Genomic DNA, 26,245 nt, shown 5'->3' on the forward strand with positions numbered 1-26,245 from the left:
TGTACCATGGCGTGCTGCGTTCATTGGTCACTTGGCCTCTCATACGCAAACGACCAGGCACTCAGCACTCGGCCTGCCGAACCTGGAACGCTGACGAGAACGTCAAACCATCTACCACTCACATCCAACATCACTCGAATATTGCGCGTTCGACACGAATTCAACTACACCCCCCAGCAAATACTATAATTCGGCGTCCGACTCCCATCACGATCGAAATTAGTCGCACTTGCAATCCCTTCCCCTCAATCTCCTGTCGTTCTCCAGCCTCCTTTCACGATGTCGAACCCTCTCGATACCGATGCTGGCTCTGAGCTCTTCACCTCATACGAGGCTGAATTCAAGCTCATCCAAGCAGACCTGAACCAAAAGCTGGACCAGATCCCTGAATTAGCCGGTGAGCCTCGAAAGGCCGCTATCAGCCAAGCCGAGCGGGCGCTGGAGGAACTTGATGAGCAGGTAGGTCTATCTGGTGTTCGATATCGCCACCAGTACTCAGGCTCATGCTAACTCTTTCGCCGTTAAGCTCAGCGCAATGCGCCTTGGAAAGCAAAACATTCCCACCAGCTCTCGCACCAAGGTCAATCAGCGCTTCCGAAACTACGAATCAGACACAGATGCCGCTCGTCGCAAGTTGACCACTCTCTCCTCCGACCGCTCAGCACTCTTCGGATCGCGATACACAGATGACCCCGCTGGCTCATCAGACATCCACATGGAGCAGCGACAGCAGCTACTCTCAGGGACCGACCGTCTTGATCGAAGCACACAGCGATTGAAAGCCAGCCAGGCCCTCGCCAACGAGACCGAAGCCATCGGCGCAGGCACCCTAGCAGACCTCAACAGGCAGCGAGAAACCATCGAGCATACTCGCGGTATAATGCTCGAGAGTGAGGGCTACGTGGACAGGAGCGTCAAGACACTCAGGGGCATGGCGCGTAGGTAAAGTGGCCCACACAGACGTCATGGCAAATTACGGAAGAGCTGACATTTTATGAAACTGCAGGATGGCTACGAATCGGATAATCACCATCTCTATCATCACTGTTTTGGTAATTCTTATTATTGCGGTCATCTTCAGCAAGTTCCGATGAGGAATGGGCTTTTGGTTATCGGAGTTTAGGCAGTCGTTTTCTTGACCCGGCTTACAATGGATGCGCTATGCTGTTATTAATGATGGGCCTTACGCGTACTTTCATTTGATGAAGGAGTTTTTAGCATGCTTAGTGATTTGTAGATGTAGACCGTCTTGTCTTACTATAACTATTTTTTTTGGAATCACAATGATTAGAGTGTAATTTGGAAATATCAAGTCCTCAAAATACAAGGTCTCTGTATCCACTCTCATGATGAGTGTCACTTGTCATTTTTTGGTAAAATTCTACTGATTCCCCGTGCGATTGTAGAACACCATGATTCATCATCAAAGGTAGCTTAATCACTCATTTTGTATATGCTGCTGCATCAGTGAGCACCCACAGCTTTGACTATATATAACTTCTTGTTTGAGGTGTTTGAGCTTGAGCCTCGAGCTGCGTACCCAAACAATCGCCGAGAAGCAGCCGAGGTTAATCCGGACCTTACTATTAGCAGGGCTTTGCTCTCCAGCCTCTTTTCATTCCTCATCTCTCACAAAACTCTACTACCTCCACACAACCAACCTCCCCCTCCCTCCTTCATTATCACGCCTCTCTTTCTCTCTCTCTCCCCTCGCTCACGACCAAACAATCTCTTTCTCTCTCCCACCCACCGACTCGTGCATCTTCTTGCTACTGTATTTGTATTTCGAGCGTTTTTCTCTCCCCCACAAAGCTCACCACGTGCTGAACGTGGCTTTTCACATCGGCGATGTCTGAATTTCTCGGGTATGCTGGACGTGGTCATTGAAGCCTGCCTACGCCCGCTTACGCAGCCATAGGTCTCGCATTTCCCTCATCTCCAAAAGCGATATTCGGTATGTGACTTGCTCAATCACCTCAATTGATTGACGTCGCTGACTTTGCGACAGCTATGTTGGCACTCTACATGAAATCAACTCGGACGAGTCGACAGTATCACTTGAAAATGTGAGGTCATTCGGTACCGAAGGTCGCAAAGGCCGACCTGAAGAAGAGATTGCCCCCTCCGACCAAGTCTACGAGTACATTGTATTCCGAGGCAGCGACGTGAAGGATCTACGAATTGAGGACCATCCCAACATCAAGGAGAACAAGCCTCCAGCTGTGCCCGATGATCCAGCCATCGTTGGCGTAAGTTTATTTTCTTTCCCTCTGAAACCCCCTTCTCCTGCTCCCATATGATGAAATATTTCGGATGTAAAACATTGTCATTGTCGGAAAGCGCAAAAAATAATGTCGAGATTTCCGTTGCCTTCCTTCTGATTGGGATTTCACACCCTGTTGTCATTTTTGCTACTGTGGTTCAAGACACATAAGCTAACAAGCTGCAAGACTCGAGCTCGCCCTGGAGCCCAAGGGCCTAACCAAAATGCTCCACCAGGAGGACCGGCTGCTTTCGGCCCAGGCCAAGGACCCTACCCACCCAACAACTTCTACGGAGGCCCACCACCAGGAAATTGGGGTCGTGGTGCTCCAGGACCTGGCCCAGGCCCTAACTTTGGGAACATGCCGTATCCTCCTCCTCCTGGCTGGTTCCCTCCTGGTCAGGGATTTCCGGGCGGCCCAGGTGGACCCAACGGCCCCGGAGGTCCTGGAGGTCCCGCACCTTGGCAGAATGAGTATCATGTTCCATTCGCTGGTCCTGGTGCTCCTGGACCTAACGCACCCGTTGAAGTTGCCGCGAACCAACGAGCCACGTCAGGCTCTGGTCCCTCACAAGATGCGAAGCCAGCTCCTATTGGACCTGGCGCCGATCGAGCCAAGCAAGCCACTCCCAGCGGACAGGCAGCACCTCCTACGGAACCCAAATCGCTGGCTCAAGGCGTGCGACAACCCTCTCATGCCCCTACACCACCTGTCGAGTCGAAACCCTCGGTTGAGGAAGTCAAGCAGACTGCTGCGAGTCTAGCAGCCAACGGCCAAGCAAGACCTGAGGACATCAGCAAGGCTACTCCTACTGGACCAAGGAATCACCGGGTCAACCCTGTTATTCCTTTGACAGGTTCTGCTGCCAAGCCCTTCTCTCTACCGGGCGCAGGAGGTGATGCTGCCAGCAAGGCTCCAGCAGCCACTGCACCACCTAATGTTCAGGATGCCACCAACGCTGCTAGGGCTGCGGTCGCTGTTGCTATGGCCCAACTGGGCAACAACAGTGGCAACGCGATGGACAACTTGACGAACAAAGTCAACGAGATGAGGGTCAGCGCTGTCCGAGGGGGGGCAGCCAACAGAGGACGAGGCCGTGGTGGACGTCCTGCTGCCGCCAAGGTCGCGGTTCCCGACTCGGACTTCGACTTTGCCCAGTCTAATGCCAAATTCAACAAGCAAGATGTTGTTAAGGAGGCTGTTGCCGGATCTCCTCTGGAGACACCCGAAAACCCTGCTGTCACCGAGCAGCCCGAGATCTCAACTACGACTGACGATGCTGCTGTTGCCTACAACAAGTCGAGATCGTTCTTTGACAACATCTCCAGCGAATCCAGAGAGCGAACCGAAAACGGAGGCCAGAAGCCCGGTGGTCGCGAATGGAGGGGCGAGGAGCAGCGCAAGAACATGGAGACCTTTGGTCAGGGCAGCGTTGATGGTGCTTATCGCAACTACCGTGGCCGAGGCCGTGGTCGTGGTCGGGGCGGTCGTGGCTATGGCCGCGGTGGACGAGGTGGAAACCGTCCTCAGTATCAAAACACGCCTGCTCAGCAATAATCGGTCGCGACGTCACCGGCCAGTATAATACGAATTGAGCTATGTCAGCCATGTCGAACGGCACTACGAGGCTCGGCGGTGCGCCACTACGTCGAATATGACTACGAGCCGATACAGGTTTCATAATTGCTCGTAACATGTATCACAAATTTCCTACTTTTGGGACGATTGCATTTCTGCTGTTTTACACAAGCGAAACACGGTTCCCTACCGTTCTTGGGGTTTGAACGGGTTTAGGGCATGGAGGGTTGGCTCTCTATAAGAACGAGGCCTGGAGTTAGGATTGAATTGGAAGCGGGCGGAATTGGAGGCCCTTTCGCATAGCAGGCTACAAAAGGAACTTGTTTTGCCCTTTTTGAATTGCAGACTTAAAAAACACAAAGGACGGCCTGGCACGGCCTGGCGCTGGTGGCTATGAAGACGGAAGCCTAGTTAATGAGGCGACGAAAGCTCATGATGATGCAAATAAAACTAGGAAATGGAGCTTGATACACATCAGAAGTACACACAACTCAGAGAGGAATGAGGCACCTGACATGAATACAACCAATGATTCAAGCTCAAACAAAGTTGACGCACTTCTCTTGTGATGAATGCCGTGGCTACTTGCTCAAACTTTTCCATGAGCATGATACTATTTCGTGAATGTATTGAGAGTTAAAAGCGGTATTTGCTCCTAACTCGACAACGTCGAATAATTACTTTGGACTCTCCTTGACTTCATTGACCAAGTACGTTGTTTGGTTGGTAGCAGCGATATTATGCGTGAACTGTAAGAGCTTAAATTTTTTGCCCATAGCCCCGCACACGTCATAATGCTCTCGTGTCTCTTCGGCCTGACTGATTGAAAGTCTATCAACGCTCAAGTTCTGAGGCGTGACATCTCCTGACAAAACTAAACCTAACCAACAGCTGTACAAATATCGCCTCTGACCCCTGTTCAATCCTCTTCATTCTTTCTTCTTCAAATATCTCAATCGTCACTGTCACGGCTCACATTCATTCGCTCACCCTACACCAGACTCAAAAAAACACTCGTGACACCAACATCTTCACTCACAATGTCGACTCGACAACTTCGCAAGCTGCAGAAGCAGCGAGAGCTAGAGGAAATTCAAATCCTGACAGAAAAGAGCTCAGGTGAGAGCGATAAAGAGAACGAGCCTGTCGCACCAAGGCCTCGCGTGAGCCTCTTCGCAGCTTTGGGTGGTGACGATGACGACGAACCACAAGATGAGGATGAGGATGAGCAGCAACAACCTGAGGAGGATGTGACCGAAATTCGGCAACCATCAACTACAGGGAAGAGTAAGAAAAAGAAGAATAAAAAGAAGAAGTCCAAGGCCAAAGCTGCAGCTCCCGAGGAGGATGAGGATGAGATCGACAAGGCCATGAGAGAACTCAACATCAAGGCATCAACTCCTGCAAACACATCTACCTCAGACAACACAGCAGCTCAGACCCGTCGAATCAACAAGCTTCTCTCTATCAACCCATATCACCTCAAGGCCAACAATGAAATGCGCAGCCTCTTTGGCCGAGACGTCATCGAGTCCGCTGCAGCAGAGGAAGCACAAGAACGCAATAGTCGCCCCAGGCAGCGAGAAATCGACCTCGAAACATACCTGCGAGGGCCTCCTGGAGCCCCGAAGCTTCCAGAGGTTTCTCTGCGTCGAAATGTGTTCATCCAAGGACGCGAGCACTGGCCAAAACAAAGTGCTGGTGGCTTGACCATGAAGGAGGTGGCAAAAGCTGAAGATGAGTCATTCACGGAGTATGCTTACGCGCACTCTCAAAGTTACGACGCTCTGCAAGCTTTCTTCTTCACATGCGTGGAGATCGGAGACCCTCAGCGAATGATCATTCTCCTCAAGGAAGCCCCCTATCATGTCTCGACACTCCTACAGGTCAGCTCTATTGCTAAGCAAGACCAGAACCAGGCTCTCGCAGCTGAACTCTGTGAACGGGCTCTCTTCACTTTTGGTCGTGTGACCACAAACGCCTTCCGTCAGAACATTGAGCAAGGCAAAGCACGTCTTGACTTCCGTCGTCCAGAAAACAGGCAGTTCTGGTTGGCTGGATATCACTACCTCAAAAGTCTCGTGCGAAAGGGCACCAATCGCACTGCCTTGGAGTGGGCTAAGCTCATGCACTCTTTGGATCCAAGTGGCGATCCTTATGCCATGAGACACTTCATTCATTGGCTGGCTATTCGTGCCCATGAGCCCCAGTGGTTGATCGATTTTATAGAAGAGTTGGAGAAGACGACAGATAACCGAGACTCGGTCTACCTTCGACAGACATTGGTATTGGCTCACTTGCAACTGGGCAATACTGCTCGTGCAACTGAAGAGCTCGAGAAGGGCATGCGACGTGTCCCCTGGCTGTACTGTGGATTGTTCCAGGAGTTGAACCTTGACACACCTCCATCTATCTGGGGCATAAACGCCGATTCAAACTCGCGTTCGTTCTGGGTCAAGCTCTACATCCACCAAGCCAAGGATATCTGGAACAACGCACAAGCTATCCCTCTCCTTGAAAAGACAGCCAAGAGTCTCGAAAAGGTTGATACAAGTGTGCTTCCCAGCACTGACTCACCTCCTGATCAAGGCGTCACAAGGCTTGTATGTCTTGAGGGCCAGACATCACTTATGGGTCTGGCGCCACGAGAGTACTTAGAAATTCAACCGAACTACGAATTCGACCCTCTACCACCCCCTGAGGAGGAAAATATCTTCTCAAGCGAAGGCACAAGGATGCCTTTTGCTGACCGACAACGAGATCAGCGAAGTGCAGTCGAAACACGCTTGAACAACATGTTTGAGCGCCTTGCGGCAAACGGCCAGGGTGGTGCACCTGGCGGTGATGAAGATGATGAAGAGGACGCTCACCTTGCGGCCGTGCAGGCACTAGACGATGAAGAACTGATGAGGGATCTTGAAGAGCACGAACGTGGAGCAGATGCTCAAGGATTTGTCCAACGAATGATGCACGTCCTTGGCATAATAGCCGGGCCGAATGCTGGTGGCCACGATATGCCAGATGAGGCTGATGAGGCTGATGACGATCAGGAGCATGAGCACGAGCCTGATCAGGATGAGGATCAGGATCAGGAGAGAGGACCCAACAGTGGTCTTCCAGGGGCTTGGCCCGGGAGTCAGTGAGGCTGACTATTCGCTGGATAATCATGGAACATGGGGTTCATGACGATGATGCAGAAGTAGAGGACCCATCAAAAGTTGCTAGACGCTCTTGGCTGAGCAATCTCTTATTCCCGTGGAAGAAAGAACACAAACCAGTTTTGTTTATTGGGCTTAAGGAGTGTTCAATAGTCTCTGACTAAGTTGTACCATTATGCATTAGACAAATTGCAAATTGCATTAAACTGTTTCGTTATATCAATTGAGCAAATTTCAGCGCCATCCAACTTGCTAGAGCGGTACCGGAGATGAAGTCTTCTAGAAAGGGCGGCAGAAGTTAATGAACCCTGACAAGCTGTAGCCAATTAAAAAGTAGAAACGTGGTATAATAAACATGCACTTTAACAAGGGTTGGTGTAAAATTTCAAGTGATTGTTTGGACTTTGAAAGGCATATCAAGACTTATGCTGTGTTGGCGATTTGTATAAGCTTTCACTAATCTGCCAGCTTCCTATCTCACTCATAAGAAAAGTCGGTATTGATTCCAAGGTCGTGCAAGGATTCCGGAGTGTCTGTCTCTTTCGGCCGTAGCGTGCCTTTTCAGCCCTGTCTAGTGCATGGCAGTCATGCTGGACTACTCCGTAATAAAGACAGCAGTTCGCAGAGGCGGCTAGGGACTTGTTGAGCGAGCACTCCATTCCAGCTATGCTGCATTGAGAGATTGCAGTTATGACAATAAATCGTGGCATTTTGGTCCACGAGAGACCTGGATGCGAATCGACATTGATTGGCGTTGCTGACTCAAAGTGCCAACATGGATCAACCAGGAGTGCGCAGCTGATGGACAATGAACAAATAATAGCAATAGAAGGTGCCCATGTCCTGGCCTGGGCCGTATTAGCGTTTGTCGAGAACGATCCAAGTAACGAATAATGACAATGGGAATTTCCCTCGGAGCCGAGAAACCCGACACCTAAATCAGAAGCACGGAGCACACCGTCGGCCGACTGGAGTTAATTGTCGTAGCAGTTCAGGCGCATGCGGCGCATGTAAAATTCATGGCTGATGATTCGGAGCACATGATACACCAGGCATGGTCCAAGTCAGACTGCGGTTCGCGACTCGACTCGGTCTGGGACTTTGGACTCCAGACTCTGGGGACGTCAACCAGGGTGGAACGTGGTGGAGAATGGCTCTAGCCTCAAGGAGCCAATTGGGCCATTTTGCCCGAGCTTGTTAATGCCAATGAGAAGCCAAAGACAACTATGGTAGCTGGCAGAGAGCAAGCAGATGGGCTGTTGTTCCATGCAGGCGCTTGTTTCTAGTCAACCAGCTCGATTCAGACTTTTTTGAGAGGGAAAGGCCGAGCATAATTTATCGCAAACCAAATCCTTGCCATTGCGTTCTTTTTCTGTCATTTGAGACTCGCAATAATTGAGGGTTAGATAATGACGCTTGTGCTAAACATATCTCACGACCCCACAATAAAGGTAAAAGTGAGACTGAGATGAGATGTCTTTGTGTAAGTCGATGGCCCGGGGATTGAATGGAAATGCTTGCGAAAAGCACGGGTTTGCGTGTGCGGAGGAGACTGGGGATTCGATGGAGCACATGAGTCGGCCGAAAGGATTATTTTTGAATCCGTGGTGAACCCGCTAATGGGCGATGGGCCAAGCAAAACCGCGCTGTGCCTGTGCTGTAAGTCAAGTGTCACGATCGGCACAGTTACATATGCAGATCTCCATTCAAGACCCTCCGCTGGAATCGTCGAATTCCCCTTCTTTGTGCGTTTTCTCGGCTTTCGTCGGATTGGTAATCTCTTGATAATCTTTGATGGATGTTCCTGGTTTGGCACGAGCCATGTGGCCAAGCATTTTCTATGTTGAGGACTCCAGGCGGTGACATTTGATAGTGGCCCCGAAAAGGGACGGACAGCGAAACGACCGGTCGAGGCTGTCGATCACAGCAGAAGGAGGTGTTGATGATGCTTACATTTGAATAAGGATTCGTATTATTGATAGCGAATATGGAATTCTGGATCAATTTCAAGGTATCACGTGCGATTCATGTATCCTCTTGGGGAGCACAGCAGCGATCGAGACCACCTGCTTTCAAGGTCTAATGGTCTAGGCCCAGAGATCGGCTCCGAGATGAAAGAGGAGGACACCACTACAGCTGCTGGTGCCTTCCCCAACAACCATCCAATCTTAATGCTGGGCGCTCGGAAGGCAATTGCGGCCTTTTCGTACCTGCCTTCTGTGGCAGAGTCCGTCTAATATCAGAATCCAGTCTGATAAAAGAGAAGGAGCCTTTTCTCCACTGTCACGACCTACCTAGGGAGTGGATACTGCACACGAAGAACGCTTATTTCATCATCTATCATAAACAAACTCGAGTGATCGTTTGAGAATAACCGCCTCATCAAATTTCTGTTATTTCTGGGGTCCAATCGTGTTATTGACCATACAATGCATTCCTATCTTGCTCAACTTGACACACGATAGTCAATTCTCTCGCCAAGAGACCACAGGCGATCTACAATACCGAGAACCGGACCCGTTCTGACGTTCTAGCCAGGTTCTGGTCTCTATAACTTAACGCCTATCGAAGACAAGGTACTCCGTACTCCGTACGGTGTCTTGGGTCCGTTGTGTCTCCATCGGCCGATCAAACCGGCCCCCCGCCAAGTTAAAATATTCCAGCTCCAGACGGCAACTCCAGCGCCTCCGGGCATTTAAGCAGTCCCGGAACGAACGACTCAGTTATTGACTAAAGTCAGCATTAAGGAGTTTGGCGATCACTGTGCCATGTGCCAGATCCCACCATCAAGCAGTCAACAATCAAACATCCTTGTACCTTGCACAATGCGCTTCCAGACCAATCACATCCCAGGGCCATCACGTATCTAACAAAACGAAAATATCCCTCCAGTACGACTCTACGGAGGTCCAGCCCAACGCAACGGGTTCACTGCCCTAGCTCTCATCTGCAGCCAGGTAGCCAGGCCCGCAGGTGCGCTGCTGGATCGCCCGACTCGCGCGTGCGCGTGTCTGGGGTGGCTGAATCAGACGGAACAGCCAGAAAAAAAAAAGAGAGGCAACGGACTGGACCACTGCCACTGAGCTCTAGGCTAGCTCCGCGGCGTCAACTGCGTCCCGTTCGAACAAGGTAAAGCTCAACGACCCCGGCCTGGCAAGTTCAAACCGCCCCGTCCCATCCCATCTGCATCCAAAAGTCTACACTACCACCAACCTTACGTCTACCGGTGTGGTCCTGGCTGTCCCCCGTGCCCTGTGCCTTGTGCCCCGTTTCCTATCCGAAGCTGCGTGCCTGGTGGTGCCTCTAGGCTCTAACTTGCCTATCCGTCTCGGCTTCGCCTTAGACAACTCTGCTCTTGGCTTTACTTCCTCCATAAGTCTGCTCGAGTTCCTTCTATTTCGTTATCCGCCATGTCAGTTGCGAGCCCAGTGCGCCAGCGACCTACCATTGTCTACCTTTCCCAGCCGAGGCTGTCATCGGCATCGTGAATACCACCGCATCCCACTTATTGCTCAGTCTCGAGATTGGTCCACGCACTTTCACAGGACCCTCGCTCGTTGACCGTTTGTTCGACCTCGCGTACTTGCGCCTCTCTGATTCGCATACGGCTTCCACCGACCACTTTTCCACCATATCGCTCGTTCCCTTGTAGCTTCGGGCTTTATCCTTATCGTATAGTCCTCCGGCAGTCAGTCGCATGGCCGCAGGCATGCCCGAGATGACCACAGCGCACTCAACTACCCACGATGGTGGCAGCGCCCCGGCTGCAGCTTCGCAGCCTATTCTAAGCTCAACAGCTTACGATGCACCGCTGTCGCAGCAACAAACGCCACCACACCATCTACACCAGCAAACGCCATCGCAAGGTCTGGCGCTCACTCAGCAACAGCAACAGCAACAACGAAGTGTCAAGAGACCCAGGCCAGTCAAGTCATGCACCGAATGTCGGAAGCGCAAACTACGATGCGACCGGCTTTGTCCCTGTTCTCAATGCCAGAAATCGAACCGAACCTGCAAATATGCTATGGATCATGACTCCGCAAACCTCTCTGAAGGCTCAGATACCGAAATGCCAGAACCAGCTCGACCAGCGAAGCGCAATTGCAACCCCAGCATATTCAACTCAGGCACTCCTCTTCCTAGCAACGATTCAACATACGGACCTATCCGCAACGGGGATAACGGGGCTGCGCTTTCACTCGAAGAGTTGTCAATGCGCATGGAAAGGCTCGAAAGACAACTCATGGCCAGAAGTCCCGTTGTTTCGGAAGGCAGTGGCGGCAGGCTAATTGCTGCGTCTTCTGAGACCATCCGAGGATTGACAGTCAAGCAAGGAGCGTTGCGAACAAGATATCACGGTCAAAATAGTCCCCGTGTCTTGCTTAACTTGGTAATTGTCCTGATATCACCTTGAAGAAGTACATATTTGCTAAACTTGATAGTTTGACGAAGCCAAGGAGTTCATGGCCAACAATTCGAATAACAATGGCGTCCGAGATGTTCTGCTAAACTTCAAGCGATTTCACAAAGCGCTCATTGACGAGTACCGGAAATCTTTATCTCCGATCACTGTCTTTGTGGACTCGATGATGCCCGTTCAGAAGCGGATGACTGATATTCTACCTAAAAAGGCAGTATGTGACAGGCTTGTCGCCTCATATGTCGACACATCGGAGACCATCTATCGTATCGTCCATTTACCCATGTTCATGGAGCAGTACAATCTTTTCTGGGAAGGGAAAATACAGTCCGAGTATTTCTTGCCACAGCTACTTTCACTTTGCTCCCTCGCATCCCGATTCGAAACCAAATCAAAAGGGCTTGGTAACGAGCGATCTGACGGCGTTCATATCCCAACAGCATGCGCTCTTGTGCGAACATGGCTGGATAGTCTGAGAGGGAAACAGCTGGTTGAGTTCGAGGTACTTCAAGTCGAGGTCTTGCTCTTACATGCACAACGAATGATCACCCCGCGGATACAGGACTCTTGGACATCTCTGGGCTCAATCGTACGCATGGCCATGACAATGGGTCTTCACCGCGATCCCTCCGAATTTGAACCTCGAATCCCCATATACTTTGGCGAAATGCGGCGGCGATTATGGTTTACGATTCTCGATATGGACCTCCATATCTCACTCGCAAGTAATCTTCCTTGTTTGGTACGGGAAGGAGACTTTACTTGTCGGCCGCCCCGCAACCTGGATGACGTCGAGCTTTTCCCAGATATGAAAGAGCTCCCGCAGTCGAAACCCATAGACGTGGTTACCGACAACCAGATGCAAGTTTATGCAGCCATGACTCTGGGTGTGCGGATGAAAGTAGCACACATGTTGAATCGCATCGATACAATTAGAGACTATCAAGAGATCCTGGAGGTGGGAGCTAAGCTGGAGCGATTCCTTGATGATATCAACTACATTTTCCCTAGGCAGGGCATTCTAAGTGATGCACAGAAGAGCAAGCAATGGAGGTCGAGGGTCATCCTGGATATGCATGTGCGACGGCCATTACTTGCACTTTATCGACCTTTTGCTATAGGAGCATCTGACGCGCCAGGTCAAATATCTCGAGCATATCTGAGATCCTCGATGGTGATCATGAAATACCTAGACGAGCTAGACCCTATGCTAGCGCACTTCCAAGATATTGCCGAGATGTATCACCAGGTATTGAAGAAGGATATTATCCAGGCGGCTTTGAGTGTGTGCTTCTACATACGTTCTGCAGTTCGGCCAGCTTCTGACAGCACCGGACTAGGCTCACAAGCTCTGCGCATGTCTCCTGACTCGTCAGACGACTTCCCGACCTACAACCCAGAGAACCTTGTGCTCTGGTCGCCATCGCGACTGATCAACACTGTGGAGAAGACGTTGGACCTTTTGGTTCGCAACATCAGTGGTCGGGACACCAAGGACGTGGTCTGTCTTGCTGTTGTTCTGGAATGCGTGTCCAGACCGGAAGTTAAGACAGACGAGATTACACAAAACCTCCGCATTGTATTGGAACGTTGCCTAAGGGCAACCAACATGAACCTCGATGGTGTTCCCATGGGCTCAACTGGAGTTCCTGTCGATGGCTTCCAAGGGGATGCATACAGGCATCATGTACCATTCATGTATCAACGAAATTCTATTGGAGTCCCGGCAGCTCTGAACGACTTTGACAACTGGATGCTATGGGAAGGGTGGGAATAATCGGATCAAGAGCATATATGCGTATATGAGTTTGAAGAAAGATTTGAGTCTCGAGTTCTCTGTTCTTACTACTCCCTTTTACCTTTTACTTGAGTTTTCTTTTGTCTTGAGCGGCTGGAAGGTATTGATTTGAGTGTTTGTGTGGATATGTGAGTTGCAGAGATGATGGCAAACTGGACTTGAAAAGAACAATATACAGGGTCTGGGAAGTTCAGCGGGCGTTGGTAAGGATTCCCCTACGGGGACGATTGTATTAAGATGCGTTTATACTGTTGGCCATACGTGGCCCTGCGAGGCGCATTAGGCATAGATGGTTGAAGCGTGAGCTTTCGCATGCTTTGCGCCTGTACAGACCAAAGGAAAGGAAGAGGTATGTTTGGGACATAACAGAGGCCTGATGAGTCAATTAATTGTCAAGTTATTGATAGAATGGATTTTGGACAATATATCACATGGAATCGATGAACATGGGAGCGGATTGAGCTGCTGATGAGGATCAATACCAAAACTATCCCGGCAAGCGACTCGATCGCCAAATACATCTTCGAATCATTGCGATTTCTGTCATGTCAACTTAACATCACCTACTCCAGGTTGTTCTCTTCCATGGTCTTCCATTGGACTTGTTCTCCATGCTTTATCTTGCGGGAAATGGGCCATCCTCGCTTTCTTTTTCTTGACAGTAGCCTACCAAGCAGCCACACGACCTTGTCCAGGCGAGGTCCGGATGGTGGCAGGGAGTTGACCAGCTAGACGAGGACACTGGGCGAGATCAAAAGGCAAGCCGCTTTCTCGCACTATTCTGTCGACCCTCTTGTAACCGTCTGCCTCCAGCTGCATGGCGTTACTTTGGATGAACACAAGACGAAGAGGCATTGCTACAGTTTCCTTTTCTTCGTTTGCTTTAGCAGTCTGTATGGCTTTTAGGGCCCTGACCAGATTGTGAGTGACTGCTTCGAGAACATGGGTGTTGTAGAAAGCGAGTATGACTGCTTCAGGGGGCTTTGGTGTCTGTAAAGCCATTTCGAGGTCGTGTTGGGAAGCGGGTAGGCCATTGACCAGAGTGACGCTTGCATGATGGGGAACCTGTGAAGTCTGGGGAGTAAGGAAAGAGATGGTAAAGTTTCGAGATAGAGCAGATTGGATAATGCGAGCGCTGTTGTGGTTTGAAGAGCTTAGGAGTAGGATATGCATCGTGAGTTTGGTGTAAGTGAGTGAGGTGAGGGGAGGCTTCGGAGGATGTCCAAGAATGACAAGACAGACGGAAGACAAGCCTCAAAGCAACAACAAATCAAGATCTAGAATATGAATTGAATGCCTAGAATGACTTGCTTTTATAGTTCGTCATCTCGATCGTGAGTTGGTCTGTTGCTGAGTCTACTCGGCCGATTGAACACGGCGCCGACTTGCTCGGCCGGGAGCGGACCCCGACCTTGAATAAGTGTCCCGACTCCTGACAGTAACTGTAAGTAACTTGGTCTCGCATACCAAACCCATTCCAATTGAATTGAATAAGCAGTCGTAGTCAGTGAATTCGTTGCCGACCCAAAGAGGAAATGTTGAAGCAGCAAACGAGCCTCGGCATCTCGGTTGGTTTTTAGGCGCCCCCGCACTCGCTGATGATTCAACTTTTAGAGGCTAGAGACAGTGAATGTAACGAGAGCATCGATTCTATTTGATGCGAGTTTGGGCTTGGACCGAGTTGTTTACCGAATTGGGATCAAAGCCGGGGTAGATTCCGTCGATCCTGGGGCTGTTGACTGACTACCTTAACTAATGGGCAGTGATATCATGTTTTATACATAAACCAACACTAACACTCCCTTTTGTCTGACATCTAAACTCATCTTTCTCGGTTTTTATTCATAGCAAGCAATACTCTACCTTATTTAAACACAATACAGCCAGCCACAATGCCTGACAAGAAAAAGTCACCCGCCTACGTCCTCGGCGTGGGCATGACCAAGTTCATCAAACCCCGTGGCAAAGTCGACTACACCGAGCTCGGTTTCGAAGCCGGTATCAAAGCTCTTCTTGATGCCCAGATCAACTACGATGATGTTGACCAAGGCGTTGCATGCTACTGCTACGGCGACAGCACATGCGGCCAGCGCGTCTTCTACCAGTTCGGCATGACCCAAATTCCTGTCTACAACGTCAACAACAACTGCTCAACAGGCAGCACTGGCCTCAACATGGCCAGAACCCTTGTTCAGCACGGTGCTGCTGACTGTGTCATGGTCGTGGGCTTCGAGAAGATGGCCGCGGGCAGTCTGCAGAGCAACTTTAAGGATAGAGAGAACCCTACTGGGACGACGATCAAGATGATGGCTGAGACTAGGGGCGTCACTAATGCTCCTGGGGCTGCTCAGATGTTTGGTAATGCTGGAAGAGAGTACATGGAGAAGTGAGTACCTCTTATATATAGCACAAGTAGGATGTCCTTGTACTAACTTAACTGATCTAGATACGGAGCAACGGCTGAGGACTTTGCAGAGATTGCACGCATCAACCATGCCCACTCCCCCAAGAACCCCTACTCTCAGTTCCAACAAGTCTACACCAAGGAACAAGTCCTCCAATCTCCCATGATTCACGAACCCCTCACCAAACTCCAATGCTGCCCAACTTCAGACGGCGGCGCAGCAGCCATCATTGTATCTGAAGCCTTCCTCAACGCTCGTCCTCACCTGCGAGAACAGGCTGTCGAGATCGCAGGCCAGCATCTCGCAACTGATGCACCAAGTCTCTTCTCCCAAAGCTCCATTGACCTGATGGGCTATGAGATGTCTCAGCGTGCTATGAAGGAGGCTACTCAACAAGCTGGTATTTCACCTCGTGATTGTCAGGTCGTTGAGTTGCATGATTGTTTCAGTGCAAACGAGATGATCACCATTGACGCTCTTGGTCTCTGTGACAAGGGTAAAGCACACGAGCTCGTTCGCTCAGGAGATATCACCTACGGAGGAAAATACGTCATCAACCCTTCGGGCGGTCTAATCTCCAAGGGTCATCCCCTCGGCGCAACAGGCATTGCGCAATGCGCTGAGTTGGTCTGGCATCTTCGAGGCTGGGCCAACAACCGTGCTGTGCCCAACACACGGTACTGTCTTCAGCACAATCTCGGTCTTGGAGGCGCAGCAGTGGTTACTGTTTACAAGAGAGCAGACGGGGGGGTTGCTCAGGCTGTGAACTCAACCATGGTTGGTAACAGGAACAAGTTGGGATATAACCCTGCTGTTGAGGCCAAGGGGTTCACCCAGGAGCAGGTTGATTTGGTGAGGAGCAAGAAGAACAGGAGTGAGTGGGCGTTGCAGGATGTTGAGAAGAAGGTTGAGGCGAGGTTTTAAGAAGAGTATGTGACGTTCTTGGATGGATTGGCCAAGCAGTTAATGTGGTCGAATACATACATGCCATGAATATCTTTACTGCTGTGTCACACATTCATTCACTTGAGCAGCAGACATAGCACGAAAACTACATACACCTTTTATCTATTGTAACAAGTTCTTGTTGATTGCAAATCGGACTGTCCAATCAAGAGATTCCATTTTGTTTAGATATTGCATATTTTGAATGTTGCATCCATGTTTACTCAAAACCGCCACTTTACATATGAGTAAACAATTGACAGTCAATTTCTGGGCCAAACGCCGTTGTCATCAAATGTTCGTATACCACTGGACAAGTTATCCACGCTATTGTATTGAAGCCCAACAAAATCATCACCAACATCAGCATTTCTAATCTTCTCAGACGTGGCCTGTAACGAAATTACATTTAAGCTGGTCCTTGTAAGGGGCATGTCGCGTTGATCACGGCACTAACTAACTGGCGTATCAAACTGGAATAAAGAAAAGCCCTAACCCCCTATTTGACGGATATAAAAACCTCAGTCAGAGACGCGCTTCAGCGCGTCTCTGACCTTGATTCGTTCACATCACTTACACCACAACCTCATTTTCTACTGTCAAACACTCTGAATTCGCTGACTCTTTTGAACTCAACATGGATCAATCGTTCCCTCAATTTGCCAAGCTTCCAATAGAAGTGCGTGCCACTATTTGGGAGCACACACTCCCTGAGGGAGATGGTGGTGCCGCCTTATACATGTACAACATGGACTGGTGGGCACAGTATTCTCCCCCTGGCGTTGCATTTCACGACATGACTACGCAAGGCATTAAACAACTAAGTCGGTCTCCTCGTGTTCAAGTGCCTATTCCCACCTGTGCTGCTGTGTGCAAAGAGGGTCGACGAGTGGTCGAGCAGTGGAGGAAGAAGAATAACTTGGAGTGGTATTTTCGCGAAGAGACCAAAGGCGACATCCTCGTTCGTCGCTTTGATTCTGAGCGAGATATACTCTACGTTTCTCGACATAAATGGGAGTCCTTCCAGCTTCTGGCCGTGGACTGGGAGAATGATGATGAACACGCTGCCGTCATTCGTATAATGGAGAGCGTCAAATATCTTTCACTCCCAGCATTCACAGCTTACTACAGCATCGGCAACATCGCAGGTCTCCTGCCATGGATGAAAAACATCAAGGCTATCTACGTCGTGTGGAACGAACTCCCCAAAGCCTATATGATCAAGAGACAATTGCCTGATGTAGCGCACATAGCAGAAGTCAAGATACCACTGGACGCACCGGTGCAGCCACGGTGGGAGCTTGATAGGTTCCTACAACGTGAAGATGAGGTTGAATTCCATTACACTGATGAAGAAACGGGTCGCGAGTATGTTGAAGAGGGCGAGCTTTCGGAGTGGCTTGAGGATATTGATGACTTGTGGAGCACTACTGAGGTTGATCCCGAGATTTGGGATGAGGATGAGGAGAAGTTGAAGACACCGCAGATTCATGTAACTGTGAAGGAATTGCCTACTTGGCTCTGAGCTAGTGATGTTGGATTTGTTTGTATCGTTCGACTTACTGTATTCAAGAGCCTTGTAGTATATATCAATGAGCGTGGAAACAACAGGTTACATCTTGTACAAGATCAGACAACGAGTTGAGAAGACTGTGACAATACTATAAATGCCGAGGTTTACAGGAACTCTTCAACTCATACTGTTTGAAAAAGATACAATATTACAGTCCTCAAGCTCATCCATAATAGAGAGGAGTCCATCGAAGAAACACGTGCTTCGATACCAGGACCGGATAGCTCAATACCAGAGCCAACCATATGCAAATCACAATATCTGGATCTACACCACCATGGAAAACACAACAACCCCATCTACGAACCAAAATGACACATCACACGTCCATCTACCCATCATAGTCCAGACCATCACCAAGACCCCTACTAATATCCTCCCGGCTAAACCGAAGTCCACTCACCGCAAGATAAGCCCAACACCACATCAGATCATCAATATCAAGAACCCTCCCAGCCCATACGTAAGAAGCCACGAACTCATTAACTTCTCTGATGTGCATCTTACATGACATACCCTGCAAGATGACCAAACTCCCGTCATACCACCGTGGGGGTTCAAATCAAGGACAGTACAGTCTAACTATATCATGACTTCAACGGAAGGCCAAGTCCACATATCGAGATCTAGCGAGGCACAGCCTCTTTACACCGAGAAAACAGCCGCGATCGAAGCCCACGACCCTTGCTATCGTCAGATCAGATCATGGATGCTCGGCCAGATACCCGGGGGGATATGGGCGTATATCGTACACACCCCTGTGGCTTTGTTTCTAGAATAACGCCAACGCAGAGCCTCATCTTGAAAACTTATCAGAGTCTCATCTGCCTGTCCCTGTATCTCGGCTCTGAATGGTTCTTGGGTCATGGGTAAGGTATAGATAGGGCCGAGCCGCTGCGGAAGAGCCTCATGGGGCTCTTTTTTCTGTTTTTCGGCGCTATAAACGGAACACTTTGGTTATCAGGTGATCTGATTTCGCTGCAGTCCGATGGACTATTTTTCTAGTCAGGAGAACGAATGGTGGTTGATCCATGCATCTGCAGGGACTCTGGTTAATGTTCCTAGAAGGCAACTGTTTCGTTGCATTCTTTGGATAAACGGCTGAAGACAAGGTAGTAAGAGTCTCGTTACTTTAACGGCGTCTCTCCGCCGAGACTAAGGTACCTTAGACTGCCGTTGACCTGGTTCGGTGTGGCCGGTAGCAGGCAGCTCACATCATGTCACAAAAGGTGGGACTTGAGAAAATCAGAATCAGCCCATTTTTTCGTATCGTGTCTTGTTTGTCTTGTCTGTGCTTCTTTGGTTCGCGATGAGTCAGTAGCGAATTCTCGACTCCATAGACTAACGACTGGAATGACGAATCATATGTGCATCTCTTGTACAGTGAAAGATTGATTGATAAGATGAACAAAGATTGATGCTGGCTCAAGACTTGACATGACACGAGGTTGTGCTCTATTGACTGTAAGCGTTGCGCAAATGGAGATTATCCGCAGGGCACTGATGATAAAATATGTGAGCAATTCATGGAAGGTTTCAATAAATCTTTAGAGAATAGGCAGTGAAAGGAGAAGCAGAATCCAGGATCTCGCATGTGGTATAGGGTAGCATTTTTGTAGATGTGAACCTTGATCCTGCAAGTTGACAAATTAAATCACCATAGTCTGATTGACAGAGTCTGTTATTCAGGTCCTGCTACTTCTATCAATCTATAATTGCTCTACGGCTTATGCTACCACAGCCCAAGATGACGAGAGACGATCCTTGACTGTAAATGACCAACACCTAATTTTGGACTCTCCCGTCACTTACACGGACCCCTCGGCCACTGAGCAAGTTACTCATCAAGTAACAGCTGAAGCAACAGCGAGATAAAAGGCATAAACTGCGACATAGGAAAACAGAAGCGAAACAGTGATTGAGAAGCAGAAAAGGCCAAGATTCGGAGTAATTACCCGTCAGAAGCGTTTCAGAAAAGTTTCCCCGTTGTATTGAGCACGTTTCATCTGGACCTGAGGCGTAACTTAGTTAGGCCGCCTCCCTCTAACGAATTGCGCAATTATCGCGGCGTCCAAGCACAGAGAACAAGTGTTGTCACTTGGTTATTAATAATTCACTTCCGCCGTCACAAACTGACTGCAACTCAAGCAAGATACCCCTTTGAAACGACTATAAATTATTTGCAATTCCCTTCAGACTCTTCCTTCTCCAACTTCCATTCCTATTATTCAATTTCCACTTTTAGCACGGACCTGTAATTCCGACAGCTCTCCATTCGCGACTCCATTTGATAGATACATATCAAAATACCCCGCCACTTTCTTCAACCTCACAATTACAAATCAACAACACATTCACAATGGCCGACACTCACACTTACGAGTTCAATATCACCATGAGCTGCGGCGGCTGCTCCGGTGCCATCGATAGAGTCCTCAAGAAGCTCGACGGTATGTATACTCCCCGAACGACCGCTGGCCGCTGCTAACAACATCCCTTTGCAGGTGTCGAGAGCTACGATGTGTCCCTTGAGAACCAGACCGCCAAGGTCGTCACCGCCCTCCCCTACGATACCGTCCTCCAGAAGATCGCAAAGACTGGCAAGAAGGTCAACTCTGGCAAGGCGGATGGTGTTGAGCAGTCCGTCGAGGTCGCCGCCTAAGCGCTGCACCAAGATAGGAGGCGAGTCGAGGACGTAACGAGCGATCGATCCATCTGAATATGTGTTAGCTTTGCAAGCGCTTGGGAGACATTCGGTGTTTATGGTCTCGGGTAACGAGAAAAGGAGGATCATCTGTTTTCATAAATAAGCCTCTTAACCAATCTAGACCTTTGATTGAATTCAGCTTTGACTTTAATCGTCTGGAACTTTTGCCACCGTCCCACCATTGTGCGTTAACTTGGATCGACGTGCAGCACGCGTTGTCCATAATGTGAATTCCGAATGTCGGATCAGAAGTGTCGTTTTCAGCAATCTTGAAGCTCGTTTCTTGCCTGTTGCCAGCTGGACAGCAAACAACGGCTCCATCAAACTCTTTGTCCCTGGTTTATCCAACCGTTGAACAGCCTAAAGTTTAAACTTGCGGCTGGCGAGTACTTCCATAGCTGGTTAACCTGAAAGGAACGAGGGCAACTTGCGAAAAAACGAGAGAGCACCGCCATCCGCAAGCCCCTGCGGGACAATTCAACTGCAACTGACTTGCTCTTGAATCTTGTGAAGTCGATCCGCTCGTCGAAGTGCTGCGCGGGAGGCACTCAACACAACAGTAAGTGTGGGAGAGAGCATTAAATGCAAACTAACCAGCGTTTGCACGGATAAGAGAGGTTTGAGGCAGATGTGCACATGGAGGCTTCATGGAATCCGACATGTACGCTGGCTATTCATGACATCGAATGGGTATTGTGCTATGATGGTCAAGAATGGGGCGAGAAACCATCAGGACCAGCCGTTTGAGAGAACTCCAAAGAGCTGCAAAACCACAGAAACAATGAAAGACGCAGAAAAAGCAACAAGCAATCATGCAAGAAATCAGCTCTCAGGTGAGCAGCTTCCTGGTGGATGGAACACAGCCCCTCCCTCGGACAAACGCTTCAAGTTGACAATGATGGCTCGTCGCAGAGAACGCCATCGCAGGCACATTGACCAATCAAAGGGTACGTACAACCCCAAGAATACCTACATGGTAAAGCCAGTGGTAGAATATTGACCATGATTACCCCAGATCTGTGTATCATGACTCCAGATTATGTTCATGAGAGGGTAAAGCCACGCACTTTGGCGCCAGCTCACCGCAGCGTCATGGGATCAGGTATAGTGTGAAGCTGAGATCCAACATGACCCCGTGAAATGTTTCCGTTTCTCCAGGTCCGAGAAGTCTCATGAGGCCAACAACTTTTCAAGTCTGGGGCCCCGTATCACAGGCAGCGCCAGGACGAAGAGATGCAGTTACACGCATGGCTGGGCTCGATGGGGCTCAGCCGTTCTCAGGGCGTCTCCAAGGTCCGGGGGGTGCCGCAACGTCGATGCGGGGAAAACAACTGCGGCTCATGCAAGTTAAAACTGCGGAGCCGCAGTGGATGCCGTTTTAGCATTGCACGGGCCTGATGACGGGGCCTAGAGGGATAAGCGCGGCTTGAAAACGCGGAGGACCCAGGAACCCACGGACCCTGCCCCAGATATGATGATCTAGGTAACATGGGGTTCAACTTTCAAGATGTGACGACCTGGTCAAGCTAGATCCGGCTCCCCTTACTCTAGGCAGTATCCAAGGTAAAGAACTTTGAATGACTTCTTCGTGCTTGATTATAGATCGCAGACTAGCATCAGCTTGGCCTTCGAGCTTGTATACATCATCCATAGTGTTGGCTGGATAAGCTGTGAGGGGAAACGACAAGCACCTTCACTTACACAGATGATGCACTCCTAGTTGCTCTTTCAAGGGCCAAAAACCTCGCAAGCCAATCTCCCTCTGGACCGACACGCGGGGAGGAAAACCGACATGGGGCTAAGCACATCTTGACAATCCCTGCGAAGGTATCGTGGAAGGTGGATCTTCACCAGTTGAAGGTAGATGAGGTGTTGCCACAGGACAAAGTCTGCATCCAATCAATCCCCTACCAGTTGCGTGTTCGAGAAGCAAATGGCACTTGGCGAGGGAACTTGAGGCGGGCAAGGATGTGAGAGTAGCCAGGGATTTTGATCGTTAAGCTCCAGATGCCCCAAGCTCATTGCTCTTAAGTCAATGTAGCGTTGATGGACAAGGTACATCTATCCGCAATCGTGACCGAGACTTGTATCAGGGTGGGTTGCGATGGTAGTTTCTGAAGCCTGTTCTAGCAAACTGCCAATTGCCATAAACAACAACGCCCGGCCACCCGGAGCATGGACGAGAAGCGTTGGCATAGGTTGGGGTAAAATCTGACCAATAGCGTCTTTGATATGCTCGTGAAATGTTGCACCAAATTCATAAGTCGCTTAGACAATACTGAATTCAGGTGACTATGTAGACAGTTGAAGCAGAGGAAACTGACTTGCCGAAAAATTAGTTGTGCATACATAACATGCGCATGTGGTTCTGCCAGTCCTTGCTCGTGCCATGTGTGATGGGCTTACAGTATACTGATATAAACGAGGTACGGCCTAGACACTGTTATACTGTTGTACCAAATCGTTTTCATGAAGCCTTAGACATGATCATCTCGAGGTCTGCTCAACTGTTGGAAATTGTACCAGAAATCCTGAACTGGTCTGTGATTGAGTGAACTGCTCAATCTCGCAGGAGACATGTGTTGCGGCCACCAATCCGCATGAGTCCGCAGCACAGTCCAGCGTTGGTACAGCAGCAATAATACAGGGGTTTCGAGTCAAGGTATCTTCAGTGCGTAACGGACTGAGCTAGAGCTTCCCCGCAGTTCCCAAAAGACCTCCATCCATCCGGCTGGGATGAACCTTGGACCCGAAGACGGTCCCTTCGCATACCAGTCAAGATAGACTCAAGTGCTGGGCGTTGCGTGTATACCCAAGATCTGTCTGGGGAAGATCCTCATTTGGAGCTTCATGTGAGTTCACGGATCCGAAGTTGCTTCCCAATAGCGCGTTGCTAGATGATCTGGGGGACCTGCGCCATGTCTGATGAGAGTGCGGGGAAGAGTGAGGATGCCTTCAGAAGTACACGCCATAATTGTACAAGTATAGGTATTGATTGACGTGGTTCTCCACTGTTGTATAACAGTTTAGCACAGTTTCCTCCTATTCCGTGCCTTGATGCACCAGCCGCAATACGGGCCACGATGGCATTGGCGGTTTATACCGTATTTTGGGGTAATCGCCGTGGCTTTTTTGGTTGAATGACTGCATGACCTCCACGAGATCCTTTCGAGCGGTTTCTAGCGCCGTTGGCTCGTTACCGGTAAAAGGGAGGTCGCAGATGAATCAGCCAGGGAGCATGATTGGTACCTTATCCATGACAAGAGATTCTTGATTTTGGTTGTTGGCAGAGGAAATCCCTTCCTTCCTCATGTCAAGTTAAGTTGCTTTGCTGATGTCACGGAAGAAAGCTTTGACGATCTGTTGCCCCTCCATGCCAACGGATCCAATAACGCCGACACTCGGCGATGGATAACGCGAATGGCGAGATTAGACGATACGATTAAGATCAAAGTAATCATGATATCAAATTGAAAGCATCTGAGGCATTAATCCACAGGAATCACAATTGAAACCTCCTTGGATCCGCAAATATGGAAATTTGAATGCCTAACGGCAGTTGACTGACGCCGAGAAAAGGCAGATGAACATAATTGAGCGTTTCATGCAAGATGCACCCATCCCTACCAGAGGTTACTGTAGTAGCTTAGGGGCGTTTAGACAAGTGATGCCACACCTACAACTCCGTGCTAAGGTACGGAGCCGCTGCCAAACACCACCCCAGTAATCCACCAACCTATGAGATGTAACAGGCAGTGCAGCTCCCACATGGCTCAACGGATGCGCTTGGTGATGAGAAGCTATTCTAGCTCGAGGAGGCTGGCAGTAGGAAACGCATGGGATGGATGAAGCATCTCCTAGAATAGTTGTCAGATAGGTGTCAAGCGCCCTTTCTGGGACAGGACCCTGCTAATCCACAATTCACATGCCCTGCAAGGTTAGGACAAATTAGGGGCTCTCATGAGGCTTTTCATCAATGTCATGTCATGTTATGTTGAGACAGACAGGGCAGGGCAGGGCAGGATCTGACAATGAATGGAAGCAACCGAATTAGGACCGGATATGCAATCGAAAGATCCGAATTTACCGCAGTTTCCTCTTTGCTATCTATCTTTGGGCATCGGGCGTTTTAAAAATGGGTTTCTATGGCCTGTTACAGCTTGAATGGCAAAAACCCGGTGTGATGGGAAAAGGGCCGCAAAAAGCATCTGACTTTTGGTGAGACCGAATTTTTTTGATGGATGCTCGCCAGAATATCACCACCTCCCGCTGTAACAACTTTTTTTTTTTTTACTACAGTACCTACAGTACCTTGGGCTAGAGCATCATGACTAGGTACGGATAATTGTTTTCCTACTGCACACCCCATTGAGTCCCAGATCTGCTCCTAGCTCTGTAGCTGCGGATGGAAGTACCTTTTCCCCCAGAGGTACAAGCAAGACTGTTTGAGGTTGGCGCTATTCCGTACTGTCATCGATTCTCACTAGAGCTGGCCGCTGTGAGGAGATCAGACAGACCTACGGTAAGGCGCGGCAGGTACCGTAGCAATACGTACAGAAGCTACCTACAGGGAAGATGGAGAGATGGACGGGACCTGCCCTGGGCCTAAGCTCCCTAATCCCTAACTCGTCCAGTCCACGGGCTATCCACTGATGACGCCACTACAAACAACCCGAGCTAAGCTAACCTCACCTCACACTCCGTTTCCCTCACACACACACACACACACACACACACACACACTAACTAAGACTATTCCTCCCACGCACACACGCACGCACGCAACCCATGCAACAAACGCATAGGACGATACTGCCACTCAATCGCACTCACCGTTCGCCGCATCCCGAAAACCATAGTCCAACGAGCATGTTCCAAAATGCGGATCCCCGTGCAGCCGAAGTGGCCTCTCCCTTTGGCCCTTGTTCGTTGATTCACCTGGTCCCCTAGGCTTAAGCTTGGCCAGGATCTAGTCGAGTCCAGAATAGAGACTCTCTTGTCTTGTCTGATCTGTTCTGATCTCGCTCGTCTCTGATCCCACACCCTTCAACATCATGAATCTCACCCCCTCTCCCCCGCGACCGCCAAGATGAGGCTTGAGTTTCTACACCCAGACGCCTATCCTTGCCCCGTTGGCCCATCATACCATTGTACGCTTTAGGCCCGAGTACTATCCATACGTACCATACCAGAGCAGAGCAGAGCAGAGCAGAGCAGACCATACCACATAGATCAGTCCCTTCACTCTGGATCGCCCATCCAACATCTATATAAACTCTGCTCCCGTCGGTCTCAAGTCGTTTCTTCTTCTCCATCCTCATCCAGATCATCAATCAACTCTTCAACTCTCTCAACAACTCTTCAGTCTTCACGACAACCTTTCGATACCCTTCCAAC

The 26,245-nt window shown here is 49.6% G+C and overlaps 7 protein-coding genes across 7 annotated transcripts; 6 read left to right on the top strand and 1 right to left on the bottom strand.

Moving 5' to 3' along the window:
• Positions 1-279: 279 nt before the first annotated feature.
• J7337_009922 (uncharacterized protein) lies at positions 280-3,821 on the top strand (the record flags this gene model as incomplete). The annotated part of the gene is made up of 4 exons (XM_044827515.1): positions 280-459; positions 527-942; positions 2,009-2,249; positions 2,451-3,821. The coding sequence occupies 4 exons, from the start codon at positions 280-282 to the stop codon at positions 3,819-3,821; spliced, it is 2,208 nt and encodes a 735-aa protein (XP_044678109.1).
• Positions 3,822-4,882: 1,061 nt separating this feature from the next.
• Positions 4,883-6,985, top strand: J7337_009923 (uncharacterized protein; the record flags this gene model as incomplete). The annotated part of the gene is made up of 1 exon (XM_044827516.1): positions 4,883-6,985. One exon carries the CDS (start codon positions 4,883-4,885, stop codon positions 6,983-6,985), a length of 2,103 nt encoding a protein of 700 aa, XP_044678110.1.
• Positions 6,986-10,697: 3,712 nt separating this feature from the next.
• Positions 10,698-13,197, top strand: J7337_009924 (uncharacterized protein; the record flags this gene model as incomplete). The annotated part of the gene is made up of 2 exons (XM_044827517.1): positions 10,698-11,390; positions 11,443-13,197. 2 exons carry the CDS (start codon positions 10,698-10,700, stop codon positions 13,195-13,197), a joined length of 2,448 nt encoding a protein of 815 aa, XP_044678111.1.
• A 687-nt stretch (positions 13,198-13,884) lies between these two features.
• On the bottom strand, positions 13,885-14,391 carry J7337_009925 (uncharacterized protein; the record flags this gene model as incomplete). The annotated part of the gene is made up of 1 exon (XM_044827518.1): positions 13,885-14,391. One exon carries the CDS (start codon positions 14,389-14,391, stop codon positions 13,885-13,887), a length of 507 nt encoding a protein of 168 aa, XP_044678112.1.
• Positions 14,392-15,110: 719 nt separating this feature from the next.
• J7337_009926 (uncharacterized protein) lies at positions 15,111-16,547 on the top strand (the record flags this gene model as incomplete). The annotated part of the gene is made up of 2 exons (XM_044827519.1): positions 15,111-15,604; positions 15,665-16,547. 2 exons carry the CDS (start codon positions 15,111-15,113, stop codon positions 16,545-16,547), a joined length of 1,377 nt encoding a protein of 458 aa, XP_044678113.1.
• Positions 16,548-17,205: 658 nt separating this feature from the next.
• J7337_009927 (uncharacterized protein) lies at positions 17,206-18,093 on the top strand (the record flags this gene model as incomplete). The annotated part of the gene is made up of 1 exon (XM_044827520.1): positions 17,206-18,093. One exon carries the CDS (start codon positions 17,206-17,208, stop codon positions 18,091-18,093), a length of 888 nt encoding a protein of 295 aa, XP_044678114.1.
• A 2,407-nt stretch (positions 18,094-20,500) lies between these two features.
• Positions 20,501-20,803, top strand: J7337_009928 (uncharacterized protein; the record flags this gene model as incomplete). The annotated part of the gene is made up of 2 exons (XM_044827521.1): positions 20,501-20,591; positions 20,646-20,803. The coding sequence occupies 2 exons, from the start codon at positions 20,501-20,503 to the stop codon at positions 20,801-20,803; spliced, it is 249 nt and encodes an 82-aa protein (XP_044678115.1).
• Between the last annotated feature and the right edge of the window lie 5,442 nt (positions 20,804-26,245).

This window comes from Fusarium musae, chromosome 7 (genome assembly GCF_019915245.1).
Source record: "Fusarium musae strain F31 chromosome 7, whole genome shotgun sequence".
NCBI lineage: Eukaryota > Fungi > Ascomycota > Sordariomycetes > Hypocreales > Nectriaceae > Fusarium > Fusarium musae.